Source organism: Chiloscyllium plagiosum, chromosome 1 (assembly GCF_004010195.1).
Source record: "Chiloscyllium plagiosum isolate BGI_BamShark_2017 chromosome 1, ASM401019v2, whole genome shotgun sequence".
Taxonomy (NCBI): domain Eukaryota; kingdom Metazoa; phylum Chordata; class Chondrichthyes; order Orectolobiformes; family Hemiscylliidae; genus Chiloscyllium; species Chiloscyllium plagiosum.
The window spans coordinates 137,512,212-137,527,970 of NC_057710.1; the positions used below are offsets into that span (position 1 = coordinate 137,512,212).

At 40.7% G+C, this 15,759-nt stretch overlaps 1 protein-coding gene across 8 annotated transcripts in view; it reads left to right on the top strand.

Annotated features, from left to right (window-relative positions):
- The window catches only part of slc2a9l2 (solute carrier family 2 member 9, like 2), a 368,855-nt gene that overhangs the window by 110,201 nt on the left and 242,895 nt on the right, over window positions 1-15,759 (top strand). For all 8 annotated transcript variants that reach the window (XR_006312845.1, XR_006312847.1, XM_043698097.1 and 5 more), the window contains 2 exons: window positions 5,143-5,267; window positions 12,700-12,845. Coding sequence is in view for 6 of the 8 variants with exons in the window: in XM_043698097.1 (XP_043554032.1) it covers window positions 5,143-5,267; window positions 12,700-12,845 (271 nt within the window). In the remaining 2 variants the exon portion in view is untranslated. The remainder of the gene's footprint in view (window positions 1-5,142; window positions 5,268-12,699; window positions 12,846-15,759) is intronic.

A 15,759-nucleotide genomic window follows, 5' to 3' on the forward strand; every position in this document is an offset into this window, starting at 1 on the left:
GGAATGCTCACTCGCTCTTTTATTGTTGGCTCACTTAGTACCTACCTGCATGCCCACAGCATCTGTGTCTTGCCTTGCTATGCTGTTCTATGCCTGCTAGCACATTGGCAGTTCAGCCACAGTCAAAGACTTTTTGAGCTGCTGATTTGAGATGCTCTTCAGTGCAGACTCATTGACTGATTGCTTGTCACATTTGCCAGTATTTGAACTGCCCCATGGGCATTTCCATTTTGCTGAATGGCATTTCAAAATGTCAATCTATAGCATGTGCCCTGTGTGGTAAACACACTGCACATTCATTCAATCAGAAGGCCGTTCAGAAACTGATGGGGTGCTAGTTCTTAGTCCAGTCAAGTGGGGGAATGTTGTCATTCAGGGGATATGTAAGGGAGGAGAAGGTGAGGACTGCAGATGCTGGAGGCCAGAGTTGAAAAATGTGATGCTGGAAAAACACAGCAGGCCAGGCAGCATCCGAGGAGCAGGAGAATTGACGTTTCGGGCATAAGCCTGAAAAAGGGGATATGTCAGTCAAGATCAGTCTGCACTGAGTCCAGGGTCTTTGACACAATCAGTCATCCAGTTGGGATAGAGGATCTGTCCCAGTACAGTCTGGAATGTGATCACCAGTCATTCCTGTAGAGCCAGTACAAGCTGTCAAGGGAATTCTGACCCATCAGTCAGTCAGGGAGTTACAAAGGTGACAGTCTAGATTTGAGATGCTCCTAGAAAATGGCTGGGTCAACACCCAGGGGGCTGGAATCAGTGTCACTGATGGGTAAAAGCACAGGATCCACAATTGTTGGATGCTACAACATGGCAGCAACAACTACATAAAATAACCATTTGCAAAGTGCAGTTACACTTAATCTGCAACCATTTCATGGATCATTTGCTGGATATGCAGCATGAAGATACTTAAGGGTCAGAAGCTGGTTTGCAATGTGCCACAGGTGATTGTAAGTTGAACTTGGGAATCTCAATGTGGAAGTTATCAGCAGTAACAACATTGCTTGCTGAAGAGGAACCACCACTTGTCCAAACTTCCAACAGTCCTGTGTGAGCCACACACCATTGATTTCTCATCTACCATCACAATGTTCTGTCCTGAATGCAGTGCGACACTGAGTGTTTAATGGGAGTCCAGAATAGGTAGTGTGTCAGAACACTGCTTTCTCAATGACACTGAGTTACTCTCAGCCTGCTCAGTACCTTTACCAGGTTGCAGCATATGTTGAGCCTGAAGGTGGATGGATCATGGAGACATGTCCCTGGTTATCAGGGTGCATCGTGTCTCACTGCATGGGGAAGTGTGTCCAGCCTTCATCTGCAAGATATGTCATCAATAACTGTTCTGAATTCAAAGAAACCCTTTCGCTCCGTTTCAAGTCTAGGTCTTTTCCATTGAGTGTGATGGGTCGTGCTGCTATTGACATGTGGGTTGCTTCGGCTGCCTTTCCAAAAAATTGAAGATGGATCCAAAAGGACAGAAGCCGACAACAACCCCTAAAGTGGCAGGAGATCAGCACTGAGGAAGAGGACCACCCAGCTCAGGGAAAGCTCATGATCCCGGGGGCCCTCAGGGGTTGAGTGAGACGCATTGACGTCACTGGCTCGGTTTGTCCTGTGACACTATGACAGAACGGTGCTGGATACGGCAGTAGAAACCAAGGGCTTCAGGCTGGGAGCCGCTGCACCCACCCCCCCCCCCCCACCCCCAACCTGCCCCTCCTGCTGGCTGTAAACGTTACTGCCCACTGAAGTTCCATGCTGCTTGCTCCTTCCAGGGAGTGATGGTTTACCTGTGTGGGATCACTCAGTTGTGCTCCCACAAATGTATCAGGACAGTGACTGATGTCATCCGTGCAATATCACACCAAGGGTCATTTGGTTCCCCATTTACGGTTGTCAGATTCAGGAACATGGCTGGGTTCTCCCATGCGGAAGGTGCCACTGATGGCATACACATGGCAGTGAGAGGGCAGTATCATAACACTGTGGAAGGGGTTCCATTTCAATAATGAACAGATGATCTTTGATCACTGGTACCACTGCATGGAGGTGTGTGCCCTCTACCCTGGGAGCTGCCGTGACTCCTACATCGCGGAGCATTCTCATGTACTGGGTATATTTGTGGCTTGAGATGCCTTACAAAGCTGGTTACTAGGTGACAAGCATGACTCGCTGTGACAGTCTGGACAGAGTGTGCCCTATTATCTTGGCAGCTGTGCTCTGCACTATTACAGCATCCAATGAGGTGATATCCCAGATACTGAAGAACTGGGCGAATGGAAAGTGTTTCCCGAGGAGGAGGGTGAGGACACTGGGGAGGAGGAAGCTGTCATTGTCCTTGAAAGAGCTCAGTTTGGTCAGGTGCTACATGCCAGACAGGATCTCATTGACAGCTGCTTCTAATAGATGAGTGTTGGGTGCAGCAGATGATCATAGACAGTATAATAATCCTGGGTCGTGATGACCTCATTGTCATTGTAGGGGTGAAGCTCAGCCTCTGTTGGCTTCGCCTGGGTTCCCTGGGTTCAGTAATTAAAAGCTCCCATTTGTCTTTGTTTGTCTGATTGCTCACTTCTGCGTGATGTTCCCCAACTGGACAGTGGTAAGCTGTAGGTCTCCAGTGGGCATTGGGGACAGGTAGCACTGACTTAGAGAGAAAGTTTGAATGAAATGTAGCTAAGGACAGTGAAGTGTATGGTTTTGGTGGTTAAAGAATGACTAGTGTAAGGGAATGGGGTTATATGTGCAAGAGAGTGTCAGCATTACATGCTTTGTGCTGTGGCAGTATGGCTTTGTGGCTGCTGTGCCATTATCTTGCCAGTGAGAGTCAACACTACATCACCAATGTTTATCCAGGTGGAGAGAGACCTTTTTAAAGATGGTGTGGGTGCAAGAGATGTCAGTGTTTTGACAAATATCCATTGGGTGGCAGGTTACTGTGGGAACGGCATATGGTAAGATGGATTGTAACTGGATATAAGAGATGCCATGAGGGTGGTGAGAAATCTTGCGCGGTCTCGTGGTGAAAAATCCTCAAAAACTCAATGTAATTTGGACTAGAGGATTGTTCAGCCTGAAGTATTGCAAAAAGAATTGAACAACAGGTTAAGCGAATCATTTCATGCCGCTATGCAGTGGCTGTACGAGTTATGTTTTCCATTAATAGTGCCAATAATCCAAAACGACATTCTGCCTACCACATAATTGAACAATGCAACATATTAATTTCAGTACCAGTGCAATGCAGGCACATGAAATGTGTTATTTAGCTGATTCAGCATGTTCCTTCAGTTGTTGGTAACAGGTAGATTAGGATATTAAACCAGTCAAAAATTCAAAACAGTACATTTGCTGTTAGATGTGATTCTGAATTTGGGCAGCTCTTGAGTGTGTTAATAGTGATACTAACAATCAATTTAAGATAAACATTGGAGCCCATTTATGATATCTAGAAGTTAGCCCTCACTGAGATAGCACATTGGAAATGAAGTCCCAATATTCCCAGAGTCCTGACAAAAGTTAAAGATTTTATCAAAGTTCACTGAATTCCCCAATTTTTCTGTCTTTTAGACCCATGGTCAAAGTTTTTGGACTTAGCAATTACAAATAAATTGTTTTGAATTACAGGTAAACAATTATGAACTATGACTACCAGATAAAAGTCTAACACCATTCTTAACTCTCCCTACACAAACATACAGCCAGACAGAGACAATAAAAAAAATTGGTGTTATAGGTGGAGGAAAGGACGAAGAAGGCAGTTCAGTGGTCCCTCTCCTCGGGTTTGCTGAGGTGAACACTGCTGCTTAGTCTTCCTTCTCCAGTTGCCTTTATTTGACATGCAGGATGTCTGGTTCACATTTGTAAAGGTCTTTGACTCATCAATTAAAAGGCATAGCATACAGCATTGAGAAAGGGAAATAAATTGGCTGTCTTTTTTTACTGCAGAGCAAAAACAGTTCCTTCTCCTCTAGAGATCTAGTCGTTTCTCACACTTCCCAAGTTGTTCAGGTATTTGGATAGTTGTTGGCAGGTAGAAGGCCTTTATTATTGGTAACCAGTCATTGGCTCACAGATCAATCAGCTATTTCTTGCTCGCCAAATTTGCATTTGTACACACACCATGGGTCCAGCTCAACTACAAGCTAGGTTTGCACTATTGCTTAAAAAACAGCTCTGTAAACAATGCATACAATGAGTGTCCGGCTACTTGCTTTTAGAAAGTGTTTCAATCCTACAATAATCCTTGGTTTTAAAAACAGTTCATTGCCATTTTGGTCCACAATCAAAAATAGAGAAATGAAAAGACAGTTTTTACAGAAGGAACCTGTGCTATTCAAACAAAAAGGAACATGTTCAAGCCTGGTACCTTTTTGAGTTTCCCAGGAGATTGCGGAACCTATTGATCCCTATCGGAGTTTACTTGCCAACCAGTAAGTGTCCTTTTCTCCCACAGTGTAAATTGTTGTGGTTATTTGAAATTTGATTTCTGTGAGTTTACCCTGCTGAGCACAAGATGTAAAGCTTTGGTCACAGGTATCCTTTTCAACAATATTCAAGTTATAAATGTGAGGGTCATTGGATAAATTTGGTTCTTTTAGTTTATGGATCTCCATAGAAATTGTAACACCACTATGGGATAATACTCAACATTCCTGCAGTTGAGATGAATCAACAACCCCGGGTACATCAGCAACCCTACAGCTTTTCAGTTTGACTCTATAAAACCTCATTTGTAAACTTGTACCAGATTTGTTAATATGCAGCAGTGGTGTAAATTATTTTTGGTAACGAAAATCTGCTGGATTAATTCCCTAGTTTTTTTTTGTGTATTTAGTAAACTTTATTGGTATCTTGTAGCATTTAATAAGAATGTTTGTTTGCTTATTTCCTTCCTATGCAAAAATAAGGAGAATTTGAAAAGTTTTTTTAAAATTAACTCAGCTACTAACAGTTCAGTAACTCAGTTACTCAGCACTAACAGTGGCTGTTGAATACAACAATTTGAAATGTTACATTGCTCAGATACTGAGTAAACAAGATACATAATTTTAGAATGTCTGTGGAATCTTATCTGTATAATTTTCTGAAGGCAATTACTTTGGTTGAAAGCTCTGTGTTGTTTGCTTCTAGGAAAGGCACACTTCTCTTAAATAATGGATTCGCAATCCTTGCTGCTTTATTGATGTCCTTGAGTGAAACTGCTGGCTTCTTCGAAATGCTGATTGTGGGGCGTTTTATTATTGGAGTGAATGGAGGTGGGAATATTTAAGTCCTATTGAGTTGATCTGTTTCGTTAAGTCTTGAGTTGCAGAAGTGTGTTTGTTTCTGAATCCCCAGGGAACGGAGCATTTTCAGGTTTTTTCTCAGGTGCCTGAGATGCTTACGACTGGTGACTGCTGGAATATTAGATATACTGGAATGTACATCTGATGAAGAATATATGCCAGTCTCTACTGTTGAAATGAACAGTGCACATGCGTGCAGCACTTCACTCGAAAGCAATGAAATGATAGCTACCAGAAATTTGAAACTATTTTCAGAATACAGGTTAAACCGAATTTACCTCTGCAAAATTGGATTTTGATAACAATAAGTTATCTTGCTAAATTATAAACAAAAATCTTTCAATATGTGGAGTTTTAGAACCAGTTATCAAATCAATCTTCTAACCCTTCTGATTTCCTCTAAAATGAATAGGGTGTATTCTGACATCAGGAGAAAGTGAGGACTGCAGGTGCTGGAGATCAGAGTCGAGAGTGTGGTGCTGGAAAAGCACAGCAGGTCAGGCAGCATCCGAGAGCAGGAGAATTGACATTTTGGGCATAAGCCCTTCATCAGGAAAGGGCTCTATTCTAACATCAGTATTCCATGTGTGATCTAACCAAACTTGGATACAACTGAAGCAAGACCTCATCCCTCCTGTATCCAAATCCTCTTATAATGAAAGCTAGCATTCCATTAGCCTTCCTAATAGCTTGCTGCATCTGAATGTTAGCCTTCAGAGACTTATCGCTCAGGGCACCCATTTGTACACTTAACTTTCCAATATCTTACCTTTTAAAAAATTACCCCTGTACATCTGTTCTTCCTACCAAAGTGCATAAATTTACATATGTACACATTGTACTTGCCCACTTACTAAGCCTGTGCAAATCCTCTTGAAATAATTGTATATCTTCTTCACAGCATACATTCTTGTTTAGGTTTGCACCATCTGTAAATTTGGAAATATTACATTTCTTACCCACCTCCAAATCATTGATATATACCATGAACAACTGGTGCCCAAGTACAATCCTTGTAGTATTCCATTAGTCAGAGCTTGCCAATGTGAGAATGATCCAGTTATTCCTACTCTCTGTTTTCTCTCTGTTAGCTAATCATTAATCATGACAGTCCATTACCTCCGAGCCCATGTGCTTTAATTTTTCTAACCAATATCCTGTGGAGGATCTTTAAAATATATCAAACGCCTTCTGAAAATCCAAGACTACTATGTTCATCCACTCCCCTTCAACATTTTTCTTGGTAACATCTTAAAAACTCTTCAAGTTTGTCAAACACAATTGACCATTTGTATTCCATGTTGACCAAGTCCAATTAGATCATTATTATTCAAGATATCTATTTATCACATATTTTATAATAGATTCTTTAATATTTCTGTATTTCTGATATACAGATGATATGTCTTTAGTACATTGTTTTCTCACTTGCTCCCTTCATAAATATTAGGGTGACATTTGCAAGCTTCCAATCTATAGAAATCAGTCCAGAATCTAAGGAATTTTGAAACATGACTACCAATGCATCTATTACCTCTATATCCATCTCCTTCAACACTCTGGGAGGTAGAACATCAGGTCCCAGGGACTAAATAAGTTTCAGCCCCATTCATTTCTCCATGACAACTTGTTTACTTATATCAATTCCTCCCTAGTCACTTAGATTGCTAATTTTGGGAGATTTCTTGCATCTTCTTCAGTGAAAACTGACATAAAAATATTGTTTAGTTTTTCTGCCATTTCTCTATTTCCCATGATAAATTCAGTTGACTCTGCTTGAAATGGATCCATGTTCGGTTGAGCCAAACATTTCCATTTTACATATAGATGCTTTTAGAGTCCATCTCAACAATTCCGTCTGATTTGGTGGCCGTGGTGGATGTTGTCTGTGCATGCAGAGATGCTGACGTCACTGCGCATGGAATACAGTGGTATCAGAGACACAGGCACAGGCACTTCTGCAGCTTATTGCGACCAGCTGCTTTGCCATCTTGTATTTTAGATGATGATTAGAAATCTAGGGCATGAACTGGAAGTTTCTCTTGTAAGGCCTGTCCTCTGTCTTCCAACCAGGTGAGGCTGTACCAGGGTCAACATTTTTTTCAAAGAGTTCTTTTTGAAACTTTAATGCATTTTCTGTATTTGGAGTAATCACTCTGCTTCCAATGTACGTGCATCCATATATAATCTGATGTCATTGTTTGCTGACTCCATATAATGTCCCTGGGTCCTTTCGATTAACGAGATGCAGTTTTCATTTAACATGAAGCTATGACATCTCAATCATTGACCCTTTCCTGTGAATGGCATTATTTTATCAAAATTTGGAATGCTTAATATAACATTAATAAGCCCCTAATGAAAAAGCATTCAAGCAGAGTAAAAATTCTGAATGAGACGTTAGATAATAGAGTTTGAATTTAAGACATTAATATCATCTTTCAATTTAGATGATAATTACAGTATAAACAATCCAAGGTTTCCACAGTAAGGTTCTCTTGTAAGGCCTCTCCTGTTTCATACAGACAGCTGGGACTGTGATAGTGGTCAAAATACTTATTTTACAGAGCTCCTGTTGAAAAATGCCTCGCTTAATTTTGCCAGGCACTGTCTTTCCTTTTGGTTTTTATTTACTACCTTTTGAATTCCAGCGGCTGTGTTTTGGTTCCCTTCTCATGTAAGAAGTTCAGCACACTCTTTTCCTTTAGCTTCTTGTTTTTTTTATTCTAATTTCCCATTTTAAATATAATTTCCAATTTCTAATCATAAGCTAGATTCGGACTTAACTCAATCCAACAAATTGACACAATGAAACAGATATCAGATAGGCAGAAGATGTGGATTATGTAGGTTAGTGATAGAGCAAATGGATTTTCATTTAATTGGTCTTGGTATATGTATCACGTCTCCCCTGGAGACTCCAGTGTGGATGATGCCACCTTGTATCACTCCTGAAGATTGAATCGAGCAATGGCAGTCAACAGAGCGCTGCAGAAAATGAAGTTTGGGAAATTGAATCTGTGATCCGAAATACAATAAGTGTAAGCTAGCAGGGATACATTCAGTCACAAGTGCAATAAAATAATTGTCCAGTAGCTTTCCCAATGATTCTACAAATTGTTGTACAATTATATCATAATATAAACAGATGTAAAGTACTTCTGAGAGTGACTTGTCAGTGTTTGAGATTCTTCCTCAGCCTCCTGTTTGTATTGTTTATTTGCATGCTGTAATTTTTTCAGCATCAGCTTCAGGGAGGTGATTGAAATAATTAACAGCATTGATAGGATAAATAAGGAAAAGCATTTTCAGTGGCAGAACGATTGGTCATCAGACGGTACAGGTAATTGTAACAAAATGAGAGATGGCATTAGGAAACAGAAGTTACAGAAAAAGTTTTCATCTAGAAGGTTTAGGGAAGCAGAACAATTTCTTGCAAAAGGATATTTGAGAAGTACTTGAAAAACAAAAAAAAAAACAGAGCTACAGGGAAAGTGTAAGGGTCTAAGACTAATTAGATAGCTCCTTCAAAAATCTAGATCAGGTTTAATGGGCCAAATGGCCTCCTTCTGAGCTGTCAAGATTAGAGTGGTGCTGGAAAGCACAGCAGGACAGGCAGCATCAGGCTTTTACCCGAAACGTCGATTTTTCTGCTCCACGGATGCCGTCTGATCTGCTGTACTTTTCCAGCACCATTCTAATCTTGACTCTAATCTACAGCATCTGCAGTACCCACTTCCTTCTGAGGTGTATCAGTCTATAAGCCTCTTTGCTACCTTGGCTGTCTTCTTTGGTAACTTTGTAGCATGTGATAATTCATTGTCAGAGAGATGAGCAACTCCCATCTACACCGAGGTCTGAGAGAGAGACAACAATCTGACTTTGAGTGGGGCAGTTTCGTGAAATCTTTGGAATATAATAGCTGTGCAGAAAGGTGCTCCTCAGAAGGAAAACAAATACAGTGAACCAGTGAAGAGTTATTGTTAGTCATTGACCAGAAGTAGTGGGTTAAAGCCCTGAAGAAGCTGACTGTATTTAAGCAGGAATGTGGCAGTTCCTGGAAGAAGCTATCTGTAGTTTCAGTCTCAAAGTCGAAGGCACACGACTTAAACATACTGAGGTGTTAAGTATAGGGACACTGATTCCCTATAGTGTGGAAACAGGCCCTTCGGCCCAACAAATCCACACCGACCCTCCGAAGAGTAACCCATCCATGACCCATTCTCCTACTAATGCACCTATCACTATGGGCAATTTAGCATGGCCAATTCACCTGACCTGCACATCTTTGGATTGTGGGAGGAAACCGGATTACCTGGAGGAAACCCACGCAGACACGAGGAGAATGTGCTGTGATTGGTATTCTGGGAACATATGCTACTTTGTCTCTTTTTTTCAATTTGTAACAGAATATTTTGGAATTTATGTGATTATGTTTATGTGATTATTGCATGTTTAAAACCTTTTAAATTGTATTGTTAGTATGTACTTTGAATTATTTTACATTTTATTTTTCATTTATTTCATCCCGAGCTTCCATTTTATGGTTAAGGTAACAGTTGCAGCATTGTGTTGCAGTTAGAAACCACCTTGTTAAAGTCAAATTAACTAAAACCATTAAGTGTCAAGCCAGGTTCTTGTCTGGAATCTGACTGCTTTGGTAATATCACGAGAATGCACTCAGTTTTGATGGTTTCCAGACTCCAAGCATTGCAAACATTAACTTTTCAAGTTAGTTTGAATACCAAAATCACAAATGAACTGTATTTCCTCAGTTCAACAAGACACAGAAATGTTCTTCTCCCTGACCCTAGTTCTGACCCTATCAGAGCAGCCTGGACAGACATTCTCCGCTCTCAGTTGCATTATGGCTGCAGCTGCCTATTTAGCAATTCAGATTTGTTTTGGAATATTTAAACACAATAAACCTTCATTATTTTATGACTGTGCCATTACAAATTGATAGAGAATAACCATCTGGAGACTCAAGGCCTCAGCTTTCTAGTTGGATTTTCATTAATTATCTGTTCTGGCATTTTCAGTCAATTGACTGGACACCAACAGGGTTCTTGTTAATTGACAGTGAAGTGAGCTGCCTCTCAGAGCCCCTTGCTACCAATTCTGTCTTTTCTTACCTATCAGACTGCTACTGCTGGGACATCCCCCATTATTTTCCGCTAAGTTTTTACAGAAAAAAACAGACTATGAGTTGTCACATGAGTGGAGGTTTCTCCTGGGGCTGTGCCTGACTGCACTAATCAACTGAGCAATGGGAAAAACAGAAATTGCGGCGGTGAAAAGCGTGGCGCTGGAGAAAGTAAAGCAGATCAGGGAGCATCCAAGGTCTTTTCTGACTCTGAATCTCAAGCATCTGCAGTCCTCACTTTCTCTCAACAGAAATTGCAGCCTGACCCAAGAAAATCTCACTCTCTAAGAAACCGTAGATTACAGGGACTTATAGCAAGTCCACATTATTCTAATTTCATTTTGATTAACATATCCAAGAGGAATGTAAAGCAAGGTGAAGTAACTTCTGGTCTAAGCTTGATATTTTTCTTGCTGGTTGATTCTTCTTCGAATGGGAAGAGTTTAAAAATAAATGATGAATGAGCAGAGCCTGTGATAAATAATGACTGTAGGTGTGGTTTCTGGGTTATGCAGCTTTAAAGAAAGATATGTTGCCAGTACTCATATGGGCTTTGAAATCATTGTGTAATGGCAAAGAAAGGCAGGGAAGGGATAAGGGAGGGAAGTTGCCAAAGCAAGCAATATTGCAGAAAAATATTTAAAGGACACTTCTGAAAGAATATGGCAAAGAATATTGCTCAGAATTACGAACCTTACAACCTACCTCGGTGTCAGCCTTATATTAGCAGTGTTGTGACTGAGTCTGAAGTTAGGGATTGAAATCTCCATTCCGGGATTCAAACACAAAACCCCAGGCAATGTTCCAGTGCAGTAGGGAGGGGATGCTACCCTATCTCAGATGCAGTCTTTTGAATGAAACATTAAAGTGACCCCCCCACCTCTCAGTCATTTACCTGAATCATTGGGCAGAATCTGACAGCGGTATGAGTGACATGGACTGTGGCAGGATGTGTAACAGAATTGAATGGGAAGACAGGCTTGGTGTTCCAGTTTTTCTGCTTTTCACAAGTGATGTTTTGAGTGGTCAGTGATGAGTTGCCATTTAAGGGGGATTATATCTTGTTAAATGCCTTAGTAATGCCACAATTGTACTCATTAACGTTCAGCTTCCTATTTGACCAAACTTGGCAAACAAACTCAACATCAGGAGCACTTGCCATGGAAACCAAGGCAGGAATCTGTTTCATTCACCTTACTGCTTGCTCCAACAGACTTCCATATTGAACCTTGCACATTAACATTTCAGGGCATACTCCATGGGCACTGTTTACATGCACCCCACTTCTATAGTCAGTGGCATCTGATGTTTGCCAGCCTTTAAGAACCCTCATAGTGCATCTCTGATCCACTTACAGGACACTACCATAGTTCAATGCTGAACATGTAGCTACCGTTGTAATGCTTCAGCAAGGGCACCATGTGCTCAAGGACACACACTCAGCTGATCTTTCGGTAGATATCTGATAACTGACAAATTGTTCCAGAAATGACACGTGAGAAGATCAGAATAAAATCAGACATGAGGGACACCATGGGGCGGGGGCTAGTAATTAATAAGGTGAGTTTGGAAAGATACAATGAAAGTCTTGCTGAGCTATACGGTGAGAATCTCCACAAAAAAAACACTCAACGCAATTCAGCCAATAAACCATAGCTTCAACCCATTAACTCCACAAATGCTGCCTCACCTGTTTGCAGTACTTTTAAAAAAAATAATTCATGGTTTCAGCATCTACAATATTCAACTCTTGTTTTAGAAGGATATGTTGATGGGGATTTGATCAGAAGGGTGATGAAATGTTTGCGTGGACCATAAATCTGCTGGGCTGAACAAGCTGTATCTGTGTGACAGTAGAATATTCCAGATAATCAGCCACAGAAGATCCAGTATCCTTCCTTACTTGCTTATATTTCTAACCTTTTTTTGGAACTTAATATCTTTATGCGGCATTGCACAAGTAGTTGAGATATTCTGTTGACAAGAACGTGTTTTAAGAATGTAGAGAAATGTAATTTAATGAAGTATTCTGCTGAGATAAAACTATTTTCTGAAAATTGCCTTTTCTCAGCATGCGTTTATTTCTAGCAATCCAACGTTGTGTTATTGCAGGCAATCAGACAGACCCAAATCAGCACACTGTTTTACAGATAATGCTTGCTGCTGTGTTTAACTGTAGGCACATTGTTTTCATTTTTGCAGTGATGTGACACACGATATTAGGTATCTGATGTTGAAGTTCTGCCTTCTCTGCAGGCATTGCCCTCAGTGCCCTTCCTATGTACTTGGGTGAAATCTCACCGAAGCAAATCCGTGGCTCCCTAGGGCAGATCACATCCATTTTCATCTGTGTTGGTGTCTTTGTTGGTCAGATCTTGGGACTTCCGGAGATACTTGGCAAGGTTTGTGAACTTGACTTCTCGATTACAACATTGCAGTGACTTCTGTTCAAATTCCTTTGTGCCCCAATTGCTCTGTGTAGTTATGCAGAAGACGTAATTATTGAAAATGTGCATGTGACTTTATTGTATGTAATGATCTGAGCAATTCCTCTTCATTCTGTTTATTTGCTAACTCAGCCAGGTGGTTACATGCCTGAGAAGTAATACTCAATATTTAAGGATAATTAGAAGTCAACAAAAAAACTCCCAAATTACCACTGTCTTGTCCAATCGATCAAAATTTTCCAGAACTGTCGCAAAAAAAAACAGTAGGATTTGTACCTCAACTGATTTCTCCTAAACCCACCAACAAGGTTGCCAATGAGAGGAAGTGATTTTCAAATGGATTAAACTATTGGGCCAGGATTTTCTGTACCAGGTGCCTAATGGTATTGGTCCTAAACTTGGATGTGACCCTTCAATGTTCACATTGAAAAGGCTTTGCCCACTAAATGGCTGAGAGTGTGTGGTTAAAATGGCAGAGTGATGATAACAGCACACCTGAGCAGAATAACCAACACTCCTTAACTAAACAGATTTAAGGACTGAGAATGAACTGACAAAGAACGTGAATTAAGGAGAGTGAGTTCTACATTGAACAAATCACAGAAAGAAAAATAGAGTGAAAAGAAATTGAATTGAGAGAATTTTAAAAATTTAAATGTTAGAAAAAGCAGAATTTGTCATTTTAACATTTTTATAATCTCTGATAAACCTAAAGCCTGAAGGAATGAGACTCCATATTTGTAATAATTATTGTCTGATACAGAGAGTTTGATTAGCAATCATTAACATTGTTAAAGCAATACTTGGGTTTGTGATAACGAGAAAGTGAGGATTGCAGATGCTGGAGATCAGAGCTAAAAATGTGTTGCTGGAAAAGCACAGCAGGTCAGGCAGCATCCAAGGAGCAGGAGAATCGATGTTTCGGGCATAAGCCTGAAGAAGGGCTCATGCCCGAAACGTCGATTCTCCTGCTCCTTGGATGCTGCCTGACCTGCTGCGCTTTTCCAGCAACACATTTTCAGTTTGTGATAACGAGGTAATTTTCTGGGGCTTATCTTGTGGTGCAGTGGTAGTGTCTCTACCCCTGGAACAGAATGCCTGTGTTCAAGTCTTACATGCTCTAGGGGTATGTAACAATATATCTGAAGAGGGTTGATTAGAAAAATAGATTGAATAAAAAGAAATCAAGAGGTAATTGTCTGCTGTAGGTTTAGTGGACAATTAATTGCCAAATATAGCAGGTGCTTTTGAAAATGGGGAGGGTTCAGAGATTGGTGCTGTGTTCACAAAGCTAAGAATGAACAGCTTCTTGGAATATTCTTATGTAATCAACCATCTGTTCCAAAGCAGCCATTGATAAATGCATAGTGGTGAGTACCATTAGCCTTGCAGTAAATTTAACAGTAAATTCTGGCAAATAATCTATTGTAGAATGAGCAGAAACAGCTTAATTTCTGAAACTTGCAGTAATGAAAGTAGCCTTATTACCGTTGGATAATTTACTTATATCTTCTCGATCTCTGTTTTTAAAAAATGGCAGCATTATAGATTGGACAGTCTTGCGTAATGCAGTTTCATGTGAAGTTACAATGAACTTTAACCTTCTTGGTTCCCTTTAGCTTTTGGCCTGCAGTGTTTCATTAATCGCTCAAAACGAGACTCTCTAATTTACCAGCTGTGAATTAATTTGAAAACTCTGCAAGATGTAGTATTTTCAACCTCCTTCTTGAAATTTCTTAGCATTTTCCCTCTATCCAGGTAGTGCAATGCTGATCCATTTGTAATAACAATGGTCTTTTACTCTTTACTGCTGAAGCTGCAATTTTGTTTGAATAATTTGCCATCATTCACCCATGGGAAGGATTTACACATATCTTGGCTTGGGTCTAGAAACCACTGGATCTGGTATGAATCAGGAAATACTTTGATTTTCAGAATGCTGGACTGGGGATGATGATTGATGGAAAACTTTTTAATGTGTTGGCCAATATTATAACTCAGGGTGTAGTTGGAGCTATGTTGGTCAAAGTGGCTCTGCCCCTTCACCCCCAGCTCCTGCAGGGTGAGATCTGAGATTTTAACTCATTGTCATACACATCATGACAATAATTCTGAGCTAGTGGTGTTTTGAGGGACATCACCACAGGCTGCAGAGTGCAAAATAATTAAGGGCAACACACTGGTATCAAAGTTGCATAGAAAATCTTGGCATATCGAAATTGGTCCAATTTTTACTATTGCTCTGGTTATCTGTCTGATAGTCCAAATACAGTCTCTCTATGAAGTGAGTGGTTTACTACTTGCTCACTCGACCAGTTTGTATGGGTGTGCTGATCTTGACTGTGTCTGGTCCAGGCCTGAGTCTGTCCCACAGTTTGTGTGTGAGACCTGTTGGGTTGGTCTGATACTTGCTTCTCCCACTGCTGGTTGGTCCATCTCCTTATACATTCATTCTGTTTACTGTCTCCTGAACATCTATAGTCTGTTTATCAAGCCCACTTGCCAGCTATCAGTTTCATGCATGGTCTAACCTACTGCATCTCATTCTGTGTCAATTTCACTTGTTGATTGTTCACTTTCCTGCTTTGGTAAAAACAATGACTGCAGATGCCGGAAACCAGATTCTGGATTAGTGGTGCTGGAAGAGCACAGCAGTTCAGGCAGCATCCAAGGAGCAGCGAAATCGACGTTTCGGGAAAAAGCCCTTCATCAGGAATAAAGGCAGTGAGCCTGAAGCGTGGAGAGATAAGCTAGAGGAGGGTGGGGGTGGGGAGAAAGTAGCATAGAGTACAATGGGTGAGTGGGGGAGGGGATGAAGGTGATAGGTCAGGGAGGAGAGGGTGGAGTGGATAGGTGGAAAAGGAGATAG